Here is a 24,167-nt window from a genome sequence, read left to right as displayed (position 1 = left end):
GTGAACACACTCCCTGATAGACACGCACATACCTGCTAAAAATCCAGATTTTGGCGAGAATTCCTAGGAAACGCCAGCTTTCAGCACTGGCTTTATGCGGACGGAAGGCCAAATCTGAAATGAAATTCAGATTTAGCTGTTTTGTGTGGACAAGATTTAGAGCTCTAAACCCACTTTATTAAGCTTCTTATATCAGAGCGGTGCCAAAATAAAACTTTTGCCTTTTATCCTGGATCATGATGTATTTGACGTGAAAATTTGCTTTGCGTTTCCAATTAGTGATCGGGAGCACGCTTAAATGATCAAGTTTTAGCGGTGTGGAGAGCTTCAAACACTCTCCTTCACTATATCAAAAGCTTATGTGTACAAACTAAAGGACTATATGCATCTCCTCCACTACTGGATACCTGTGCAGGTCACAGGGCAGTACCAAAGACTTGGTATATATTGGCGGTGACTTTAAACAAACCCTTTACTGTCAAATCCATGTTCTCATGCAGCTGTATCATTCACCGATGATGAGAAGGAGCAGCTGAGAAAATTCACCAACCGCTCCTACCTGCTGGACAAGACGTCCCGTTACCAAGTGTGGCTCAGTCTTGTGGACATCCTGCTGGCTTATTCTTATGAAGTTCGCTCTACAGAGGGAGAGCACAATGTGAGTGAGTGTGTGTATGTGTGACTCCTCCTGAGCAGCACTTAGCCTTGGATGACAAAGCCCTCTATCCTCAAATCCTTTAGACCCCCTTCCATTTCATTCAGAGCCTTAAGAGATTACCAGCAGATCCGAGAGCTCAGTCCAGGCCTCTTTGTGTCACTCCTCTAAGGTAGCTGCAGAAAGGCAAGGTGAGCGAAGCTGATTTCATTGTTAAAGACAATTCACAGCATGTGTGAAATACTGGAGATACTTGATACAGCAGAATGTTGAACTCAAGCCCAGCTACGAAAACCTCTATCAAATGTGAGCATTTTAATTTCCATTTGGGATATTATAATATGGAGAGAGTCTAGTCCCCTAGTTTATTTCAAATTGTTTGTAGCCTGCTCTTTTCCGGGAACAGAAATATAAACGGCAACTATCCATGCCTTTGTTCAAGCATTATTGATCGTACTGCATGTTCTTGTTTATATTTCCTGTGGGTTATTGTTGTGATGGTAAGTGGTCGCCTTCTTCCCTGCAGGTAGAGTCACCGTGGACTATCCGAAAACTCAGCGGGACTCTCTGCTGGCTGGAGGTGAGTTAGTTGTTGCACAAGAAATAAGATGAGCTGAAGTGAATGATTTATGCTCACATGCATATTTATTTGTTTATTTAAGAGGGACAGTGCACCTAATTTAACATGACTGTAAATGTGCCAGAGCACTAGTCAAAGACTGGCAAAGAGTCCCAGGTCAGATGTCCACTGACTCCTTGCCTTTAAGGGGAACTCCATGCAGGAGTTCAGAGCATACATACTTTTTATATTTCATGATGCAATGAATGGATCTGCTTCTGTTTCCCCCTCTTCATGTCTCTACTTTTGCCACCTCTAAATATGTCCTCCTGTTTTACGATGCAACTGACCAGCAGCCTCAACCCCTTGCGCTTTTGAAGTTGTCTGTGGACAGACTAACAGATGTAACTGGTTTCCATCAAGTTACAGATTTATTGTTAGTACATGTTGACAGATCTTGTTGCCAGCCTGCCGTGAGAGAGAGCTGGCATGTCACTATTCCTGACCAAGCAAACATGGCCGGAAGTTCTTTATCAACCATTCTTGATATTCGTGATACCTTTCCGATTGGGTCCCTCTTGCCAGTAAAATCTGGAAACTGAGCTTGTTCTCTATTCGAGTGTTGAAGAAAGTTTTCTTGGCTGCTTATTTAATTTTATGAAATCCCAAAATTTAAAAAAGGACCAAATGAAGTTGTGATTCTTTCCCATCCTTAATATCAACTAGCCAGCAAACACACAAATGCTAAAGTAGGGTGAGATTTCGATTGAAATGTAGCCTAGTCAGCCCCAAACTTTTTGGCAAAAGTCCAGCAGAGTTAAGAGATATACTCTTATTAATTAAATTCTCACAGAGGCAATTCTTTTGTTCTTCAAGTTTATTCTTCTACTGCTTGTGAGGCAAAGTTATTTAATAATGCAGGTATATCTTGTCTTTTTATAGAACTACATAAGAAGAGTAAACAATGGACGAGGAGTTGTCTACTTTATCCATTATTTTCTTCAGGTTGCATTTCAGACTTTCCGACAAACTTTGTAAAATCAGTGCATTGAACTGTGAACTTTATAAAAGTACTAACAATGTGAATATGACAAAGGATGTCAAAGCTTAAAAAAAGTAGTTTGGCTTGTCTTTGATTATCCTCTTGTAATCCTTAGACTTGCAGTTGCCTCTGATTGTAGCTCAGCAGCAGTCATTGAACAAACCTGTTTTGACTGGCGGGTAGGTAGGATGAATTATAAAGAGATTAGAGACTCTGGAGGTGAATATTGGTGTGTGTGTGTGTGTGGTGTGTGTGTGTGTGTGGGTGTGTGTGTGTGTGTGTGTGTGTGTGTGAGAGATCTGTCTGCTCTCAACCTGCCACTAGACAATCACATGAGTGTGTGATGTGCTTGACTGGCACAAACTTGTGTCAAACTGGGTTCCATTTAAGGTTGGGTAATATGACGGTATATATTGCACAGGCTATTTAGCAAATCAGGGCTGGATTCTCACTTGATCTTGTGTGAAAAAAATCCAGATTTCCAGATGCCTTTGAATTTATTTCAGGATAACCCCTTGAGATGTATCATCTCATTTTCAAAGGGGTCCTGCAGCATACATGCATAGACACAAAATTAACCACACATATACAAACACAGACATATATACAAAACAAAAACTCGCTTACCTGCCCTTACCCCCACAATTAACATAGCACATATAATAAAGTATACTGACAAATAATCAGCCGAGTGCATTAAATAACCAATACGTCATTTATCAAATGCCTTATGACAAAATGTAACATGCAGGATAACGTCACATCTCACATAGGAATGTCCAAAGAAAATCAAGATAAAGAGAATGAAGACAAAAAAAGTCATATATATAATATATATATATTTTCTACATAAACCATTTATATGTAATACCATTGGTATTCTTAATAACAAGAGCATGTAGTTTTAAGAAAAGAAAAAAGGGACAAAATGTGGAAATAGATCTCAGAAAAAGAGGAAGGTTATTCCAGTCTTGAGGGGCCTTATATTGAAATGCTCTCCTACCAGCTACAGAAAACGACCTTGGTACCGTAAAATTTGTTGGACATTGGAGTTGTCTAAGTGAGTATGTCGAGCACTAAGGTATTAAGTGCTATTTAAGGTATGCAGGACAATTGAAATAAACACATTTGAAGATAAACAGAATCCAGTGGTAATCCCTTCATGGTTTAGGTTGCAGCCAGTTTAATGAGTCATACATAAGACAATGATGAGTTTTAAATGGACAGTTTAGTATAAATCTGCAAAGGGAATTGAATACAACATTAAGAGGTCTAAGATTGGACTCAAAGGTATTCGTGTAGACTATGTCTGCATAATCAGTGATTGGTATTACCAGTTGAGAAATAGAAATAGAAATAATTTTTCTCTGACTTGAGTTGAAAAACAATTGATTGATCTGTACAGAGTGTTAAGGCATCCATATACTTTCCTAATGATATTGTCAATGTGTATCTTAAAGGCAAGGATGGAGTCAAGCCAAAGGCCCAAATATTTAAATTCCTCCACATTCTGCATAAGGGATCCATCTAAAAACTATTTCAAAACAAGAAGCACAACGGCGATTTTGTATTGTGGAAAACACCATGCAGCAGGATTTCTTCATGTTCAACAGAAGTTTATTAATGAACTGCCACTGTTGTACTTTATCAAAGTCGGATTGAAGAGTTCCTTGAACTTGCAGCAAATCACGGTCAGAGGTATGGATGACAGTGCCCTCAGCATAAAGCTCTAAATTACAATGAGAACAAACTTGTGCCAGGTCATTGATAAAGATCGAGCAAAGTAAGGGGCCTAAAGTTGAGCCTTGAGGAACACCTTTATCAACAATTAAATAGTCTGACTGGAATCCTTGGTAAACAACACACTGACGTCTATTATGCAAATAGGAATTAAACCAGAGCACAGCATGTTTATTCAAACCAATAGAGTAAAGCTTATCCAGTCGAAAGTAATGGTCAACCATATCGAAGGCCTTTGAGAGATCAATGAAAGCAGCACCAATAAAATGACCTTTGCAAGGTAAGTATTTGAGCAGCAGGACTGCTTACTGTGAGAGTGACAGTTGGTGGTGGTAAAGCACCACTATGCTGGTTTGCCAACCGCTGCAGAAGAAGAGAGTGACAAGAAAACAAATTTTTAATATGTAGCAAATTAAAGAAGAAAATAATAATGTGACGAAGTACGCTATGGTTTCTTAAAACCATTTCTTAATTGAATTTAGAGAACAGTTACTGTATTGTGATGTATAGCGTTAACTGTGATATAAAATGACCATGATGACATTATTTTGACAGAACAATCGCACTCGGTTTGCCCACTACACCTTTATTCTGTTCTGGCGCAGTGGATAAGACACATGCCTTTGGTGTGAGAGACCCAGGTTCAATTCCCCACTGTGACACATCCACCAATGTGTCCCTGGCCAAGACACTTAACCTGTCATTGCTCCAGATAGATATCTAGATAAATGAAAATGTTGATTTCTTTATCACCTACTTTAGTTGTGATATATAGTAAAACACACATTTCAGGCGTTCTCATGCTTAAGTTTTTGTTTTCTAGTCGACTGCCTAAGTATAAAATGGTGATTTATTGTATTAAGATAAAATCACATTTATTCGTCAGTGTAAACATACATACAAATCAATTTTGACTCTGGTGGTCTGATGCAAGAAGCAGGTTCACTGAGTAATCCTGCTGCTTTGCTGATCAAAATCAAGAACTGGAGCAGGTCTTTCTGCATCAGACCTTGTTTCAGATTTGAGGAGGCCCCACATTTTTAGTCACCAAAGTTATCCAGATTACTCTGTAAAAAAGGTTATTTGAACTGGGCCATGTATTATAAGAACAATGTATTGACTAGGGGTGTGACGAGACATTTAACCCACAAGATCGAGACGAGATTTTTGCACAATTTAAAAAAAATCTTCAGAGCTGAATTATATTGTTAAAAGATTAAACACTTTAATTCCTGCATTCCGATGAATTTTATGGTGAAAATATTTTCATTTATGTAAAGAGAAACATATAATTCAGGTGGCAGGTGACAATTCAAAGTCTTTAGCCTAACTATAACAGAATATAAGTCAGTGCAGCTCTCAGTCATTCAGTGTTGCTATCAGATGTGTTTCTCCTGTAGATATACTTTTCTCATGCACCGTAATATCATCCCTGCTCAGTCATGATTTAGTCTTCACTCCTCTTTGTCTCTTTGTTTGAGGAATTAATCTCTTTAAATGTGACTGTGGCACCTTTTCACCTCAATGATAAATTAATTCATTTTAAGTTATAAACTCCTGGACTTTAATAGCTCCTGTAATTCAGCAGCTTTCTGCTCATGTTCAAATCTCATCATTTAATGAGTCCACATACCCTATACTCTGCTGTGCAATACGTTATTGATCCGCTGGTAGTAACGCTATCCCCTTCTGACTGTTTTACCGAAGCAGTTTGGGACTGCTTGTTGCATGTGAAACCGAAAGTAAAGGAAACAATTCTGATCAGGCACTTCTATCTTTCCGTTTATTCATTAGTATTTCACTGCGTGAGATAATTAATGTATGGCTCGACAGCATGTGAAAATGTCAATTGCGTGAGTCTCACAAGACTGCTTTTTACCTGACGAGAATTTTCATCATAATTTAATCTCGCGATATCTCATGGTACGAGATCTCGAATCAGAGCTGAAGTAAATTCACAAAGCTTCATTCTAGAAAACAAAACATCATATTTCACGTCATAGTTGCTGAATTTCACCCTTAATTGAGACACAGAATTAAAAGTAAATTGATTTAAGCCGCAGATTGTGTTTTCAATTTTCTTAACACTATGATGTTTTGCTTCCACTCACCATTACCGATGCACAGAACAGTATTTTAAACTCTATGACTAGAATTTTTCTTTCCAAAATGCATCTTGTGAATCGTAGTTATTATCCACCGAAATCGCTCCTTCCACATAACAACTCCATCTCTGCAGCCAAGGTAGTCCTGAAGTGTTGTCACAGATGTCGTCAGTGTAGTGCTTATTACAGTCCCGTGACAGCCAGAGATACCCAGTTTCTTTTATTTTTATGTCCAAGCATTTGATTTAGTGATTGCTGTTGGGATGTAAAGAGAATTTTAACAAAAACAACACAAATACCCCAGCTTTAATGAAGGTTATATCACTTCAGTTTCTCTTTTGCATTTTATTTTGTTGCTGGTGGTGCTCAAGGAGGGTTGTGGGTTGTTGTTGCCTGTTGTTTCACACTTTCAGTGGCAACAGTTGGGCATGAACGCATAGATTTGACTAGCTGTTTATTAATGTTAGGGACACACATGAGTTCACAATACACTAGAAGTGTGTCCCAGAGCACCGACAAATACTCCTTGAGTGATAAGATCCCAGAGTGTTGTCGTTAGTTGTTGGGCCATGCACACATGATCCCCACTTGTGAACAAATCACCGAAGTTGCATTTTATTGCTAATTATAAACAAGCCAGTGAGGCTGCTTGGAGGAGTTTAGTTACCTAGACCTTGACCACAGTTTGAGAGTACTCTTCCTGCTGTGGTGACAGTGGAGTAAAGAACAGTCTTCACCTGCCTGGCAGCCCTTTACTGCTCGTCAGTCAGTCAGCAGCGCTGTCAGCTCCAATTGACAGGCCACCCCGCTCTCTGCCTCCCACTCCTCCTCCTCCTTCTCCTCTTTTCTTCACCCTGTGCTCTACAATAGATTCCTCTCTGTCTTTGACTGCCTGCCTGTCTGTGTGTTGTCTGCTTCCTCACTCTATTCTCCCTCTCTGCTGTCTCTTTTTTATTCGCTTACTGTCTATCTCTCTTGCCTCGCTTGTTCTCCTTCCCCCCCCTACCACCTCATCCCGCCCCCATCCCCTCCTCCCTCCATCTGCTGCATGTTTACTTGTCCTCAGTCGACTGCACTGGTATGACTGTGAGTTGTCCCCCCCGGAGCTGCAGACCTTATTTACACTCCTGCTAAACAAGCCCAAGGGAGAGCATGATCCCCAATGACACGCACTCGCAAGCTCGCAACACATCCTTAACAAGCCACAGAGAAAAGAAGACAAAGAAACACAGGATAAGAATCTCTGTTTCTGTCTCCAGGCTGTGTGTCCATTAGTGCAGAGAAAATCTGAGAGTGAAGGCAGTGATTAAAGAGAAGCAGCAATTAACAGGCCAGGCCCGCAGAGGTGTTTAAGAGTTGTGAGCCCCTATTTTGGCAGCTCTATAAATGAGGAGTTGTTAGGAGTAATTAGCACACCAGTGACTGCAGTGAACACCAATGGGAGCTGGTGTTTAACCTAAGAAAATCCACACCTTTTAATATCAGTTGCATCTTTGTGTCTATCTCCGTTTCCTTCTCTTTTTAAATAAAATCAATTTTTGTGCCGGATAGCTTTCTGAGTCTCATGTTCTCTGTTTTGCAGACGTACAGCTCCTTACAAGATGTCCTGGTGTCATTTGGACGGAGGGTTTTGTGCTACCCTCTGTACAGACACTTTGCCATGGCCTCTGCGGCTATTCGTGACACAACTAAGATTTTGCAGTCAGGTGAGTCCCCTAGAAGCACCACAACACCAAACCCCCTACACACATTGTGACTGTAAGCTGCCAAAAAGCCTGACTGGCAGCATGCTTTTGTGGTTGATGGTTGAGCATAAAGAACCTGCTGGACAGACACAAGCCCTTTTTACACAGAGATCCCGCAATACTGCTGTTAAGAAAATCCAAACAACGCCGGCGTGATGCTGGCCCAGTGTGTGATTTTTAGATAGCATGCCGGCATATTTCCACTGCATTGTACAGCTCAACTCGACTCTACTTGCTTTGAGGTGCCTCTACTTCATTTTCCACTGCAGATGGTTGACATACCCCAGCTGATTGTTTTTACATTTTATAGAGAACGGCGATGCTGAATAACTGTGCAACTATCCCACCTTGAACAAGGTGTGTAAAAGGGGCTACAGTGTTTGGAGAAAGGTGTTCATGAGCATAATACGGCTTGTGTTTGAAAGTAATATTCCTACAGCTAAGCGAGAGTGTGGCCTAGCTCCCACCTCCTCGGGGAGCAAAATGTGGATTAGTCGAGAACGGACTGTTGACTTTGATATCTCAAAGCCCAGAGTAATCTTTAAATCAAAAGCCCCCGCGGACAGATGAATCTCAGCAGTGTAAACACACTCAGGATGTGTGAGGGCTGAGATTATCCAGCTTGTGATGATTTTAACGCTGGCAAATGACAGTAAATTAAAGGCCTTTTAAGCTCCAGATTAGCATTTCCATGCCTCATTAAGTAGGAAGATGGGTTGATCAGGAGAGCCAGGGAAACAGCAGTTGGAGTCACTCTTTCTCCTCACCTTCTTTCTCTTACCTTTTTCTCCCATAACAAGATTTCTCATGTTCATCCCGAGCCTGGAAATTGTTCTGGCGCTTTCTGACAGCTCATACAACATCGTACTCTGGCTCTTCTTTCTCCAAAAACAGCCTAGTGAGATGAGGCTCTGTTTATTTGTGTCAATGTATTATGGGGGGAAAAAAGCAAATTATTTCACTATTATTTTTCAGAATCGCTCACGACTCATAACCTTCATTACTTGCAAGCATTAGGGAAGTCTGAGTTTTAGGGCTTTTCCTTAATGAACTGTAACGCTACAGTAATTTGGCCTGGCGTGTGTCTGAGGGTGTGTTTCCTCCCAGCATTACTTTACACACTAATTAATTTGTCAGGATAAAGCAAATGGAAATGCATGCTCCATGTTTGAGGCACTTCATTTAAGTGGCTATGAAAGCAAACATTCATAGGTATTAGTAAAACAAACCCATTAATGTCAGCACACAGGTTAAGGCCTCAGAGGAAATGTTATCTGGGGGTAAATATTTGAGCAGCCCTCTGGCAGTGTTGCGAGTATTCTCAAGGATCTCCTCCACCTGCTCCCTAAGTGGCTGTAACTAGAGAGCTACTGGGCAGGGTACAGACGAGTGGAGAGGTCTGGAGTTAGCAAGTGTGGAGGAGGATCTCTGGGTCATGTTTCTGTTGTAACTGGACTGACAAGACAAGAAATGTCAGAAGTGGTCCCCTCTGTTACAGATCTATCCACCACGCATCTCTGCTGTCATTCCTTTGGGGAAATTCTGTGTGGGTCAGGCATGAAAAGTGTGGGAATTGAATGTGTGGAAGTCCAATTTTAGGTCAAATAAGCACTCTGACCTAGTAAAGTAATGACATTTTATAACCAAGGTAGAGTGTGAACACTTCAGGTTGAGAGCACTGATGGTCTTTTTATATTTGGCCAGATGCATGGATTGTGTGTGAATCTGACAGAGGAAAAAAGGAAAAGACTGAATGAGAGGGAAAGTATGCTGATATTGATTGCTATACTGTACATTTCTTTAAACTAGATGCACCGAACTGCATTGAACTAGATTGTTATGTCAGTGGGCAGTTCTGTCCTGGCTCAATTGCCCTGGCAGATTAGAGCTGACACTGGATGAAGATGTGCCTCTCCTGCCTTTCAAGCACATCATTGTCAGTGGCAACATCAGACAAATGTAGAACTCTTCCTGCTGCTTTTCCATATTTCTGAAAGCCTCTGTTATTGTTCTCAGAAACTGAAAAGTGAGAAGAGGGAATATACTACTATAAAAAAATACACATTTCTGGAGAGTACAATTATGGAGATCTCTTATATTATTTATATCATCAATGGAAGCACTAGCCCAGGCAGTAAGGCAGTCTTCAATCATTAAACCAATAAGAATATGTTCTACTCATTATCGCATTTCTCTCTTTGTAGATGATGTACTTTTATTTTTGTCTGAAGTGCTGCTGTCCTTCCCTGGTATACTTTGAAAAAGTTTAGCTTCCTTCAAGTTTCCAAACTCAACTGGACAAAACATATATTCTTTAGAAAAAACGGTGACAAAGAATTCTACTCAAACATGATGAGATATGGGTGGATTGTGTGGATTACCCAGTTCCCTATCAGCCAGAATTTCAATAATTAAAATGAATGTTCCACCTTCAATAGATTTGTTACCCTTCCATATTATCTTTGTCCCTTCCCCCCAAATACTGAGAACATTTACATAAAATAATAATCTTAGTTCATATGGAAGTGCAAACATCCCAAAATGAAAATAAAAAACTTTACAGCAAGGGGGGAAGAGTCTGGAAATTTGGTGGTTCCTGATATCAATCTATACACTACACATTACATCTTCATCCATTATATAGCTGGTTCAGTGATGATAAATCTGTTCTATGACTTGGAGGAATGTATGATCCAATTATAGCACATATTAAAAATACAGTATTTGGTGCAAGAGTAGCATATGACACATGTATCATGTTATGTATTTAATATTATACAGATTCCATGCACTCTTTGTTATGTATTGATCTCTATATTGTCAGTAAAATGTTTGATTATATTATGAATCCGTAAACCACAGAAACAATAGGCATGCAATATGCAAGGGACTTAATGTGACTTTACTGCCTTTGCAGTTTTTGGAATCTCTACATTCTTTGTCCAGAAGACACAGCAGGCTTTGTTTTTGGTCCATTTCACACCCACCCCTACATCTATGCGAGCCTGCTCATTCAGCATGAAGGCATTACTGTTGGACATGGACTGTTGTGCACATTTGGATCACACATACTTCCCCGCAAGGACAAGATAAATTATTAATTTATCTTAAAGGTTAAGGATGATTTTATTTTGTATCAAGGCAACTGTGGCTGCAGGGCAAATCATGTTTTGAGGGGCATTAGGGCAAACTGAGGGGGCACAGAGGCCATGACTATTCCTGCCCTGCTGCATTGGATCCCATGCTTAGATGAGAACTAAATGTTTGTTTAAGGTTTTCCTCACTGCGAGTGCACTGTTTATTTTGACTGGGCTAAATGATAGCTAAAATGATTTCCATATACATATTTCGAAGTGCAGGTGTCAACCATTAACCATGTCATATGCACTGAAACAAAAAGCTCCTACCATTTGATGAATGAACATGTTTGATAGTTTACTTACTTTAGCTGGCAAATTATGTGTTCAAATCATGATTAAGTTTAATTTTCGGTAATTAATTGCATACTGCATCGCATGCTGAAAGATACAAGGAATATTAAACTTAAGACACAGTTGAAATTGACTCAAATCCAGATATTTTTATGTACTTGTGTATATACAGTATGTATTAACACACTACTATGTAGTGCTGTGTGGTTATAGTGGGTGTAAGCAAAACTCTGGGGTCCCCAAGGAGCACATATTTCCTCACCACCATGTACTGCATGTGGTATCTAGCTGTGCAGAGAATTGCCGTTTTAAGTTTTTGCCATGGAGGTGAATGGAATTTTGTTCATAGTGCTCAAAACATCAAAACATTTACAAAAAGGAAAATTATCTTTGACTAGAGACATTTGTATTTAGCCTAAGGGGGCAATAAAGTTACCTCTCAAATTGTTTAGTTTATTAGACTGTAATTATTAGTATTACAGTATCACAAGTTATTTGTTCATCTATAGCATGTTTTGACTCCTAATTCTTAGAAATCCAAATTAAGCATAAGCCCAGTAGTGTCAAATTTGTCTGGGTGGGGCATTTCCAAAGTTTTGCGAAGGCCGAGTCAAACAGCAGGCGTCCATCAGCTAGTTTGTTGTTGTGTGTTATTGATCGAGGCAGCGGTAGACCAAAGAGATAAAATTACTGTTTTTGGCGAGGGAGTCTGGTTGCTTTAATGAGAGTGACATAGCAACTGTTTCTGGTTAAACAAAAATGATCTTACTCATGGAAAAAACATCTATCTCTGTAAGGATCCTTTCCATCATGTTGTCAGACACTTAAAATAACAATCTGAGCCTGTCAGTGACAAAAACACACACTTTAGTGAACCTAGTTTGACGGGGCGCAGCTTGCCGCAAGGATTCCGTTGCAGCCTTGTTTTGGCGCTGCTGTGCGCTCTCTTTTGTTGCACTTAGTCACAATAGACACAAAAACATGGCAAAATAAGGTCCCGGTCAAAACAATACTGAAATTACCCTTTAAGCTGTAAGTCAGATTGGTTGATAAATCTATACATTAATGATATGATTGCAACATTACCCAAGAAAGCAAACAAGAAAAGCAACCAAACGTTATGGTTAGAAAGCTTTATTTTATTTCTATTCAAGATCAGACAGAATTTTTAGAGCAATATTTTGTTGAGTGCTGGACAACACAGGGCATTTTAAAGCTTTAACCTGTGCAGTTAAGTGGCTTTTATTGATTTTGGTGCTGTGCACGGTTGGAAAAACCCTCCAGTTCACTACCTTGCTGGATTGATTTATTTATGTCTGTCAATTTTTAAATCTGGCCTTCAGGTTTGTCAGATCACAAGCAAAATGGATTCAGATTAGGACTATAATGATGCAAACAATAGCTGAATGGAGAGACGGCTGTCAAGTGGAAAATCATTAAAAACATTCAGTGTTATTTTTGACACATCAAGGCAAACAGATTTCTAACAGAAACTCTGAGCAGAGCTGCCATTAAATTGACTGAATTAATACCAAAAATAGAGATGTCTTTGTCTCAGATGAACCACTTCTTAACCAGGAACCCTTCTTAAAGTGTATGGATCAAATTACTCTTCAGCTCGCTCGGGATTTTCCTCTGACCCTGTACCTTGGCTTTTATGTATGGAACAACGGCTGCAAGCCTTTCGATGCATGCTGTGTCTGCCAGCAGCTGGAGTGCATTGTCATCCATAGTACTGAGCGCAAATAACACTGTTTTTCCATTTGCCTGCCACGGTGTGTTCCTGTGCCCAGGGAAAGCCTGTGTCCTCAAATGCCTGCTGGATATTCACAAAGTCTTCAGAGAGAACGACCCGGCCTACATACTGAACGATCTGTACATCACAGACTACTGCATCTGGATCCAGAGGGTCAAGTAAGTTCACACTCCACACGCATCAGATACCTTCATCTTCAGAGAATTACCTTCTGAGCCAAGGGAAGTGCCACTCAGCCCCTGTAATGCATCAGTGCTTTAAAGTATTGGACGAGTCATTTGTCACAGCAGGGCCAATTGAACGATCAAGCCAGCGAGAGGTGCAATTTCCCTTGTCTGCACTATCATGTGTCAAAAGCACCATCAGTAAGTCTTAGAAGAGCCAGCTGCACTCAGCACATTCTCTCTGCATGAAACTTTTAAGAGTGCACATGTGTGTGCTGGGGCTTCTCATGTTTTCCGTGGGTGTAGCCTTTCACTAGTATTGCCAACTAAACATGCACAATCTGCACTTTTTCTCCAAATGATATGGGTTTGATGGCTCTCTCCTCTTCCTCGTACATATTTCACAATTACTTACACATTTCAAATGTGAGCCTGCAAGCACATTACTCAGTAATGAGCTCTGTTTTACTCTTGGCCAGGGTTCAGCCAAGTGGTGTGCTCGTCTGGAAAAAGCCCAGATGAAAAATGTGTGCCTGATGTTGTAGGCTCTGCGCCCAGATGCAGACACGATAAAAGGTCTGAGGGGATTTAGTGCCCCCTCCTTCCATGTCCTCACATTCTCATTTCTACATTTTTCCAGCAGAAGTCTTGAAATTCTGCTCTTAAAAATGCTGCGGATGCCGGAATGGGTGGGAAAAAGGCTAGGTTTATGCTTGTGCACTTGTGCTTTTAAATGCTCTCTATCTTGCTGTGTAGACACATGGAGCTTCTGAAGCCCTGTCAATTCAATGAAAAACTCAATCTGTCTCTTCCTAGCTGAGGGGCACCAGAGCAGCCCCCCCCCACCCCCAAACACACACTCTTTTCCTCCGCTGTACATTGGAACTAAATGTCAGCTTGACCTAACACGCTGACTCCTACTCGCCTCGCATCGATCATTAAATGGATTAGCCGCTGCTCTCGTAGCACTGACGTGTGATTGAATTGTTACTTTTCCCTTTTCTGTTTCCTGCCAAGTAAAGTGATGTTTACAGGTTTTTTTTTTATCCTCTCAGATAAGCTGTCATGTTGTGAAAATGACATTTGGATTAGTAAAACCACTCCTGTCACCTCCAGCCACTTGAAAGAGCAACCAGGCATGCATTGCTTTTTGTTTCAGTATGGGTTGCTTGCTCCCCGCTCAATAGAAATTCCATACAATCTTCACTTGTGGTTTCTGAAACTATGTTCCCATGTTTGGAGCATAGTATTAGAAGGAGCCTGCAGTCAAATGCAAAGCAGCGAAGTAGAGCTACGCCTGTTCTCTAAGGTTTGAAACAATCGCAGTTTCCACAGACCAACCTCCGCTATCATACGTGCAGTCTGTTGTGGCAGCCCTTTTGTGTCGTCTGACAGGTTTTATGACGGATCGTGTAGGCATTGTTTTCTTCAGTGCAAGATATTCCCCCGCACAGGATTTGTCATCCTCCACTAAGTGAGTCATCTCTGGGAGCTGAGCGGTAAAATGAGATGTAATCTATACCCCTCCGGTGCAATCCCTGTATCTTGTCACTCCCCGCCGCCAACGAGGCAGACAAGATCAGCTGCGCATGATGGACATGGCGATTAATGGATGTTTGCTGGCTGGGGGGTTGATTTATTTAATCTCCTCGCTGTCCCACATGCATTTCTACTCTAAAGTTCCTCTGACTGCCGAGACATCGGCCTCAGATTTACAACCTCGTAAAGACTTCACCATGATTTAAGCCACAGGGTAGGCACTCCCTTTTACTCTCACACACACAGTCAGAGCAGAACCCTGGGCACTGAAATCACGAGTGCAAACTCAAAGCAAATTGCGCTTCACATTGTCTCAGTGATGTGAAAGTTTTCTTTTTTGTGCCGCCTTGGTCACCATACCAGAATTTAACACTCACTTCCTTTGTGGAAACTGTTTAAACTTCACCTTTACACACCCATCCAATCCCAATTATCTCCAAATTGTTGGCAGAGAGTATTATTCCAAATGGAGCAGCAGCCTCTCCAGCCCATTAGTTTCGGGGTCTTTCCCTTTTTATCAAAATGCTTGGAGAGAGGCCAACGTAGATTCACGGCATCAAGCACAGACAAAGCTTATAAGCTTGGTGTAGTGTTACATTACCTCTGTTAAAAAGAAGGGCTAAAACTTCCTTTTTCAGCACTGGTTCACGTGCAACCACCCACCCTTATTAATTGGGTCAGTTAGATTGTAGCAGAAAAAAACATGGCAGCATACAAGTGATGTGCTCCAGGGTTAGTCTGAGAGGAGGGAAGTGAGCTGAGATTCCAGATGAAGTCATTGGTGGAAAGTGTTTTTTCTTCTTTCGCTTTGTGAAATCCATTTGAGACTTGTCTATAAAATGCGTGAATTGAACAATCAAATTTGCAAGGAATGTTTTAGGGATAAACTGAGTTGCACCATAACAGCTGAATTCAAATAATTGAGTTGAATGGTACATGGGTGTTGTTTTCACTAAAGCAGACCATCCTTTTTGCTCCTGGATTTCTGCATACTTTCTTCCTCCCTTGTCTCATTCTTCCTCAGCATTGTGTGCATGACAGTGGCTATTGGAGAGTGTCGGCAGCTCTGACTGTGGCTCCCCCCCTCCCCCCCCCGCAGGGAAATGCATCTGGAGCTCCAACAACTGGGTATAACTCGAGGGCAACGAGGTCAAGCACGAGGTCAGCATGTCAGCAAAGACCTGCGGTCAAAAGTCTTGACAAAGTACACACCCCCACCCCTACCCCTGTTAAGCCTGACTGGTCAATTCACCTCTGTACACCTCTTTGTGTGATTGAGAAGCACAGGGCACTTCTCATCGGGCACTTGGGATAGGCATTTTCATTTTAATTGTGCTCGGGGCTTTCCTGGAGAATTAACATTAGGTGTTGCAGGCTGTTTCTGTGGTGTGATGCTCCATGTGTGGAAGAAATTGTCCTGTAGCCAAGCCTGGCAGCTTCCTGGTGTCCCCCCTCAAACACACATCTGATGTGACAGCCAGATGTTCGCTGGGAAGGACTTCCCTGGAACCACCAGGCAGTGTCACTGTCAAGCTGTCAAATGCCCATCTTGAAGTCTTTGAAACAGATAATGGAGCTGCTTTATCTGGTGTTAGCCTCAGCACTGAAGGAGATTCTAGAGGCCCCGCTGGGGAGAACAAAGACACAAATGTCTCTCAGCTAACAGGGATAAGGAGTACAGATTTCCTCCCAGCAGGAGGCCACTCCAGCTTTTTGTCTTGAGTACACAAGCTCATCTTAAACACAGACTTACACACTGTGTTTGCATAATTTCTTCAATCCATGTTTGGAGTGTCCACTCTAGTTATTACAGTGGATTGTAGTGTAGGGATTTTTTCTGTCTTTTAAGCTTCAAAGACCTGCGCATCTAAACAGAAGCTAAAGAACTGCTGAATATTGTAAATTCTTTCGCTTTATGAGAAATAAACGGAAAAAAGTTTGTAGTGAAGATCCCACATTCCCATCAGTAGCGAACTCAAGCCTGAACAATTGAGCTTTTCAAGCTGCAGTGTTAAAACAACAACTTTGAAATCCAAGCCTGAGGGCTTTGACATTTTTTAAGCACAGACCAACCCAAAACCTGCAATGGGGAAGATAGTAAATGATTATAAACTTAAATGATGATTTGGGATATACAAGACGACCATGTCAGTTTTAGGCTTGTTAAGAATTCTCCTTATCCTCCACCAAACCCAAAATACCATTTTACTCAACAAGGAAAGAGTTGAGACCTGGGAACATGGCTGCATCAGGTCAGGAACACAAGGAGTCAGTCAATAATAAAATAAGCAGCGCAAAAATTTCTGTACGTTTAACAGACAATTAGACAATCAGCGCCCTCAGCTATGCAGTTGCTGAGTTAACGGTTATCATAACTCATAGGTATAGCTATGAAAAACAAAATTCTCCATGAAAATGTCACACCTCATCAACAGATATTTATGATATATCAGCATTTTTACAGAACAATAAGTCTTTCATAGGCAGCTATAAGTCTGAACATGGCGTGTTAAATAAATACATCTGTGTTTCTCGTTTCTGCAATCGAAATGGCATCCAGTGCCTCGGACCGTTCCAGTATTCAGTCACACTGGCGGATCACATCTCCCACTGTCGGCTTTCATCCCCCTCAGCTAGTGAATGATGCATTTTGTGAGTTTCACTGAGGAAATCTGGTGCTCGTATTACACAGATTTATGCATCTGAAGACAAGCTTTATCTAGGATGTTTTGAAGAGCACAGACATGCTGAATGAGTTACCCTTTCAATGAACACGAGCCTGATGAAAGAAATGTCAGATTGTAATTTAGCTCGGCGCTGACACAGTCACCACACACACACCCCCACACACAGACACTCTTCTCTTCCCATTCCCATCCAAAGACATTGGCAGATGGAGGCGTCTTTGTCTCGCCAGAAGTTTTCCGACCTTGAAAAAGCCACCCCTCCTCAGTTTAATGAAGGCGAGCCACAACAGTGGTGTAGTAATGACTGGATTGTGTACAGCATTATCCCTCCCCCTCCTGGACAGAGCCTTTGTGTTCACCGCAGGCCGAGCTTCTCCCACCACAGAGCAAGGGAGGGGAGAGAAAACAAGCGCGCCTCCCCGATGCTAACTCAATAATGACTTCCCACGGGGGAAAGAGAATACGGGGCAGTCTTTGAAGTGGCTGTGCTGCAGGAGCCTCTTCTGCCCCAGCCTCGCTACAGGGAAGCTCTCACGTGGGTTTTTATAGAGCCTGGGACCTAAACAGGCTCCATACAGCCTGCACACACTCATCATCGGCCGCGGGTACATTAATGTCTTGATATCCTGTAGTCACTGTGGGAAAACGCTCTTTGTCATTGTTAAAAATGTTGTGTAGGACTTGGGGATCTGTGCCCGTCTTTACTGACTCTCACACATGGAGACCACCAAATTGCTGGACTTGTTGTTCACACACCTCACTTCTTCAGACAGCTAAGCAGACTCATTTCCATGGTCGAGGGATGGCAATGTTGGCCGGTGGGTCCACCGCTTTGGTTTAGTCTTAAAATATCGCAACAGCCGTTGGATGCATTGCCGTGACATTTGGTAGAGAATATCCATGGTGCCCAGAGAATGTGATGACTTTGTTGATCCCATACCTTTTTCTTACAGCACCACCACAAGGTTGTCATTTGAGGTTGTGAGTGCAGTGTCTTGACAGCTATCGAATGGATTACCATCAAATTTGGCACAGACAGAAAAAAAGGCATGTACATTGTGAAGAAGAACGTTTGGTGATCCCTTAACTTTTGATCTAGTGCCGTACTTTGGTTTTTGACTAAATATCTAAAAAAACTAATGACATTCCCATCAGCCTCAGCTGTACGTTGTGTTTAGTGATAGGTTAGCAAAGCGCCCAAAACACAGCTTTGCCTAAGCGGGCGTTCAGACCAAATCAGACTGTGATGTGAAAAACACTGCGTTGGTAGGGGCATGTTGCTTTAAGTACTGGTGAGACATGGCAAGTCCAATTTTTAACTGCAGTGGTTTATACTCATACTTAATACAATTAAACTGGATTTTTACAAATCTGGAAAGTGATCACTGCAGCAATTATTTCATCTTATGCTGTGACAATTGCAAGGTAAACCGTTAAAAATATGGCCTTTCGCATTACAAAGTAATCCACCAGGAATGTGCTCTTGTGATAGGTCAACGCAGCGTCTTGCTCGATGAAATTGGGTTGCGTTGCCGGACACCGTACCCATACATACACACGATTCAACGATCAGTCATCTATACACTTTCTGATTCAAATATGTGAATTGTTAGTCGGGGACACCCCCACTTTAAAAACAGGTTAAAAATATATATATATTTTCATTGTTTAAAAAGACTAAATAAAACGCTGTGGTACTGAAGTGCAACTGTGTGGCCCACGGATGTGTTTTTAATTGGATCCGTAGAGAAAATATGAAGCTTTGGCTACACAAACAGTAGTTGTCAGTAGTGTCAATTTACTGTTGGTTTTGGTATTTTCAAGGAATTTGTTGACAATAAAGAAAATAACAAATATTACTGTATTAATTATTGTATTATTATTTATTGTTTCATGCAAGACTCACATTTACAGTTTCGTCCTCACAATGTACATTTTTATTCTGTCTTATGGGTTTTATTTGATAGGATTTTCAGATTTTGTGCCTGAGAATGTTGTGCATTGCAGCCCCACTCACAGCTCCATGACCGAAATCACAGGGGAAGATTTTTCAAGAATCTTTCTACGTTGGCAACTGGCAACTTGCCCAAGCATCTTTGCAGGAAAATCCTCTTTGGCTACTGTTTTCAAATTCTGCCACATTGTGACAGAGACAACTGCCAAAGCATTTTTTGATTAAGATGCATGTGAGAGGGGGCATTCTGTCTCTGTACACCTCCCACCCATCCCCAGTATCTCCCTTTATGTTTCTCAGTATACAGTGTGCATCCATATTATACAGCACAACTATAAAATCTGTTATCACAGTCAGTCCTGAGGGCATAAATGAATACACAGCCCCTACATGCTGCTTCCTTAAACACACTACTCAACAGAGTAGGGAACTCATTAGGGCTGCCCGGTAATGAGGAGCCATCCTGGTGCTCAGCAATGGGTTAATTGGGCCATAGAGGGCACCAGGAGTCCAGTGTGAAAATGTGAATGGCAGCGGAAGAGTAGTCCCACCACACACTCCCACACACCAGCACAGCTCACAGACTTTATTCCGCCCTGAATGGAAGTAGTCTGAATGGCTGTAACCCACAGAGGTCACCTTGTAATCACCATGGCAATAGGGGCGGCACACACGCCCTAAGCGCACTGGGGGACGAATAGCAACCACTTAAGTTTTAAGGCAGCATGGCAGGCCTTCCCAGTGTGAATAATGTGCAGGCGGCGGCCTCCCAACAATCTGATGGCTTTACACAAATGGGGCCTTGTAGGAGGACATTCATCAGCAATAAAACACCTTCTCTCTCTTCAAGGAGTCCGTTGTGTCTTCTGGGGTAACGCAACTATAAAACTGAAGCTACTGGACAGCAACATTGTTTAATATACTGCTTTATGGGGGCATTTTCTTAATCTTTGAAGACATTCAGCTGTGAGGCTGCAGCTCTGAGCCATTCTCTGTCCAGACCTTGTGCACAATTGCAGTCTGTTGGGCCATTCAGTGTTAACCTTCTGCAGGATTTATGCTCACAGTGTGCTCGTGTTTGTTCTGTTAGTTCCCTCTGCAGCCCGATAGTTGGGCAAAATATCCAGTTTAAAATTCAAATCCGACTGTAAGGATCTTTTTCTCTCTCTGGCATGCAATAAGCACAAATGCATTCTTTAAAGTAGGGCTAGGCAATACAACAATAACAATTATCGCAGTATTATTTTTTTCTCAATAAGAAATTTTTCAATAAATGTTTGATTTAATTCATTTGAATCGCAACCAAATTAGCACTTAATTTTTCTATTACAATATTTATTTTGTTGAGGAAAAGGGACTGAAAAAAAGATTTAACTTTTACTTTATTTTGTTGAAAAAAGATTTTTTCACTATTGTTTGTTAAGTGTTGGTCACGTTCTGACCACAAAGAATAGTTTAAAACCGCCAGTAACCATCTCATTTCTTCCACTCAGGAGCAAAAATCAGCCTTTAAACTTGAAATAAATGATGATTTGACATTTATCGTAGTGATAATAATCGATATCGAATGAAAACATTTTTTCATCATGATAGCCGTTACGGCCATATCTCTCAGCCTTACTTGAAAGTATTAAAATCGCATCCTGTGTGGCGTAAAAGGTTCCTCTGCTTGCTTTCATCCTCCGCAAACATGTCATTGTTACCACTCGCTGCCACCTCTCCTCTTTGCAGCCTCTAACTGTTGGCTTAGCCTTGGAGGAGGAGGGGTCTGCCTCTCTCTGTAATCCCTCTCAGTCTCTTATCACCTCTCGCAGGGAGAGCAGCGGTGGGGGAGGAGAAGCGCCCGGGCCCCGTGTATCAGTGCCGCTCATCTCCCTACATTATTAAACATCCATATTTCCATATTTCATTGAACCCCCCCCCCCGCGCGCCTCGGCAAATCGTGGTCTACTTAGCATTCAGATGAGAATGGGATATGGTTAATGGGTATTAGATTTGTAGATGGTTATCCTGCGGCTATGTCTTTAGTACGCAGAGCCAGTCGATCAGTCAGTCGTCGTGGCTCTCTCTCTCGGGTACCACTGATGAAGTTGTAGTTGGATGTCTGGTATTTTTTGTTTTTTTTTTCCCTCTTTGCACAGCCATACACCAGGTTTATTGAGGAAAGTGAAACAACTTTTGGTTTTCCTAACTTGTCCCCCGTTCCCACTCTTCATCTTCACAGGTCCAAGAAGATGACAGCCTTGGTCGCGACATTAAACAAAGCCTCCCTGCGGAAAAAAGACTTGAAGCTGGATCTTGAGGAGCTAGAGGAGGCAGCGACAATGGTGGTAGAAGAAGAAGAGCAGGGACCTTCCGAGAGCGCTCCGATATCCCGCGATGACTGCAGCAGCTCTTGCAGTGACAGCAGCAGCAGCAGCAGCAGCAGCAGCGACTCGTCTGATGAGAGTGAGGAATCTGAGGGAGGAGGAGGAGGAGAGATGTCTAAGGACAACCCTCCACAGCCCCATTCCACCTCCTCTGCCTCTCTCATCCCCCAGGAGCCCTCAAGCACACTCTGCTCAGCGGAGAGGAAAGTGGACGCCCTCCCTCAGCCACAGAAGGCTCCAGGCAGCTGATCCAGGAGCTAGGGGAACGGGTGGCAGAGGAGTTACAAATCTCTCAAGACTCCAGCTACAAAGCAGAGAGCAACTGTTCACAGCTGAACAGCGCTGCAGCAAAAACTGAAGTAACATCTGGGAGGAGCAGCAGTGGGACTTTGTTAGAGCCGAGCCCTCGCAGGAACCCTCTGCTCATCGTCCAAACACGGCAAGATCTTGATGAGAGTGACTTCATCTGCTGATAGAACATTTTGTGGAACCTGAAAGCCACTTACTGAATGAATTCTGAACTGTTAATACCTCGGTGTAAGTGATGAGAGAAAATGTGTTTAGTTTTTAATGATTTCACTTCTGTTTTTGGAATCTTCTTTTATTGCTTTTCTTTGTGATTCAAAGTTTTAGTGTTTAACCCTCTTCTAAAGGACTTTACTTGCCATAAAGAATTGTATTTTTTTTTATCTATGAACTTGCTAAACCTCATTAAAATCCTGATTTCACAATTCAATGGTTGTTTACTGAGCATGTGTATGCTTTTAGTTATTCCTTATTTTAGTAGTTGGTAGAAGAAATAGATGCAGCCCACTCTTCTGTCTTGCCTTGTGTTATCGTGCTACTGCTGCTCTATCAAAGCTGCCTGCATGCTATACAAACATATTCTTAACAGCTAAAAAAAACAGTTGTACAGTTTTTTGTTGATTTTATGGGTAATTTCTGCTCTTCTTTAATCATTGGAAATAATTCAAGCTCATCACTGAAACTGAAATCTGCTAAAGTTCTCTACTACCATTGTATATTTCCATACTCATATTGACAAAAAACAGCCTGTATATCCACGTTGTGCTCCAATAAACAAACATTTGTCATTGTTCATTGTTGTATATCAGTCAGCCAAAGTGCCTGGCAGATTTACTTTTAGGGAGCTATTCTTTTCCTAATAGTAGGAAAAGTACTAACCCGTTCCCAAAGCCACGGCATTGATTGAAGTGGAAAAGACTGCCGGCGCTAAACAGGGCTGCGGAGCACACAGGAGTGATTGATTCATCTGGCATGAATGGAGGAGCGCCGTCAACACAGCTCAATATCATTGGCCGCGTCTAGCAGGCGAGAGAAAACAAACAAGGAAGGAACATGTCAGGCAGATAGATGAGGGCTGCAAGCAAGGCTGCGGCACGGGAGACGTTTGTTTGAGAGATAAAAGCACCCCGCGGCCTGAGGCAGCCACGAGATGGAGGAGCAGAGGGCCGGCAGAGAAACTGACACTGGCCAGCTTAGGCATGGATATGTCCACATAAATTGGCAGCAGCAATATCCACCTACCCTGCAATAAAATGCATTTTAAATTGTGTCCCCTAAGTAGACTTAGACTGAGTAGCCTTGATATCTGTAATTGAGGAAGAAATTACCCAAATTAGCAGAACTTGTCAGGTTTTGTGATCCTAATGGCTCATAACGGGCTGAGGGAGTGATTGATCAAGCACTGCCGCAGTAAGGCCTCAGGCTTTTTCAAGGGGAATTTCATCCTACATGAATGAAGGCAGCTCAGCCAGCCACCGGTGATGATGGCTCCTTAGGTAGGCGCTGTCTGTAGTATTGTGTTACCAAGATGGATGGTGTTGTTAAGCACCTCCCAAGAAGAGACAACCTCCTCGCAACATCCCCATTGGGAGCGAGCGCCATCGTTGCTGTGACTGAGATGAGTTGCACCGTGAAAGTCGGCCCATTTTCAACCCCCTTCATTCTGGGGACACGAGTCGAGGGACTGCGCGGTCCCCGCAGGCAGTGATTCCCCCTCCCCGCTGGCTTTTCACATTGATTAAGTGACACCGGGCTCTGTTGCCGTTTTTCATTTTAAAGTGGCCTCCATATCCTCCCATTAGTGCACCCATCTCAGAGCCTGACCGAGGGATCTGCGGCCAAGCACGGCACTTCAGTTGGTTCTTCTGCAATTAATACTCCACACTAGCAGACATTTTTCAAGAGACTAGGCCATGGTTTAATGAAGGTAGCTGATAAATTATACAAGGCTGTAATTAATGTGATGTCTGTTCTCTATTTTGAGTTAGATTTGATAAATCAGCCACTTACTTGTGTAGTGAGCGTGCCCTTTGACCCCCAAGGGTCTAAGAAACTGGAGCAATGTGTTCAGGACTGATGTGTGCCACCGTGGTAATTAGCACAGTAACAACAGCA

At 42.0% G+C, this 24,167-nt stretch overlaps 1 protein-coding gene across 1 annotated transcript in view; it reads left to right on the top strand.

The window, feature by feature from the left end:
• Positions 1 to 22,845, top strand: part of shq1 (SHQ1, H/ACA ribonucleoprotein assembly factor) — a 31,650-nt gene extending 8,805 nt beyond the window's left edge. The window contains 6 exon segments of the mRNA XM_038697073.1: positions 501 to 658; positions 1,182 to 1,235; positions 7,684 to 7,807; positions 13,071 to 13,191; positions 21,602 to 21,963; positions 21,966 to 22,845. Coding sequence (XP_038553001.1) covers positions 501 to 658; positions 1,182 to 1,235; positions 7,684 to 7,807; positions 13,071 to 13,191; positions 21,602 to 21,963; positions 21,966 to 22,219 — 1,073 coding nt within the window. The 3' untranslated portion in view covers positions 22,220 to 22,845.
• The last annotated feature ends 1,322 nt before the right edge of the window (positions 22,846 to 24,167 follow it).

This window comes from Micropterus salmoides, unplaced genomic scaffold (assembly GCF_014851395.1).
Source record: "Micropterus salmoides isolate LMB-PRFRI ecotype aquatic unplaced genomic scaffold, ASM1485139v1 Ms_hic_scaffold_4, whole genome shotgun sequence".
Taxonomy (NCBI): Eukaryota; Metazoa; Chordata; class Actinopteri; order Centrarchiformes; family Centrarchidae; genus Micropterus; species Micropterus salmoides.
The sequence above is the reverse complement of the archived record's forward strand: the minus strand, read 5'-3'. Positions and strand labels throughout refer to the sequence as shown.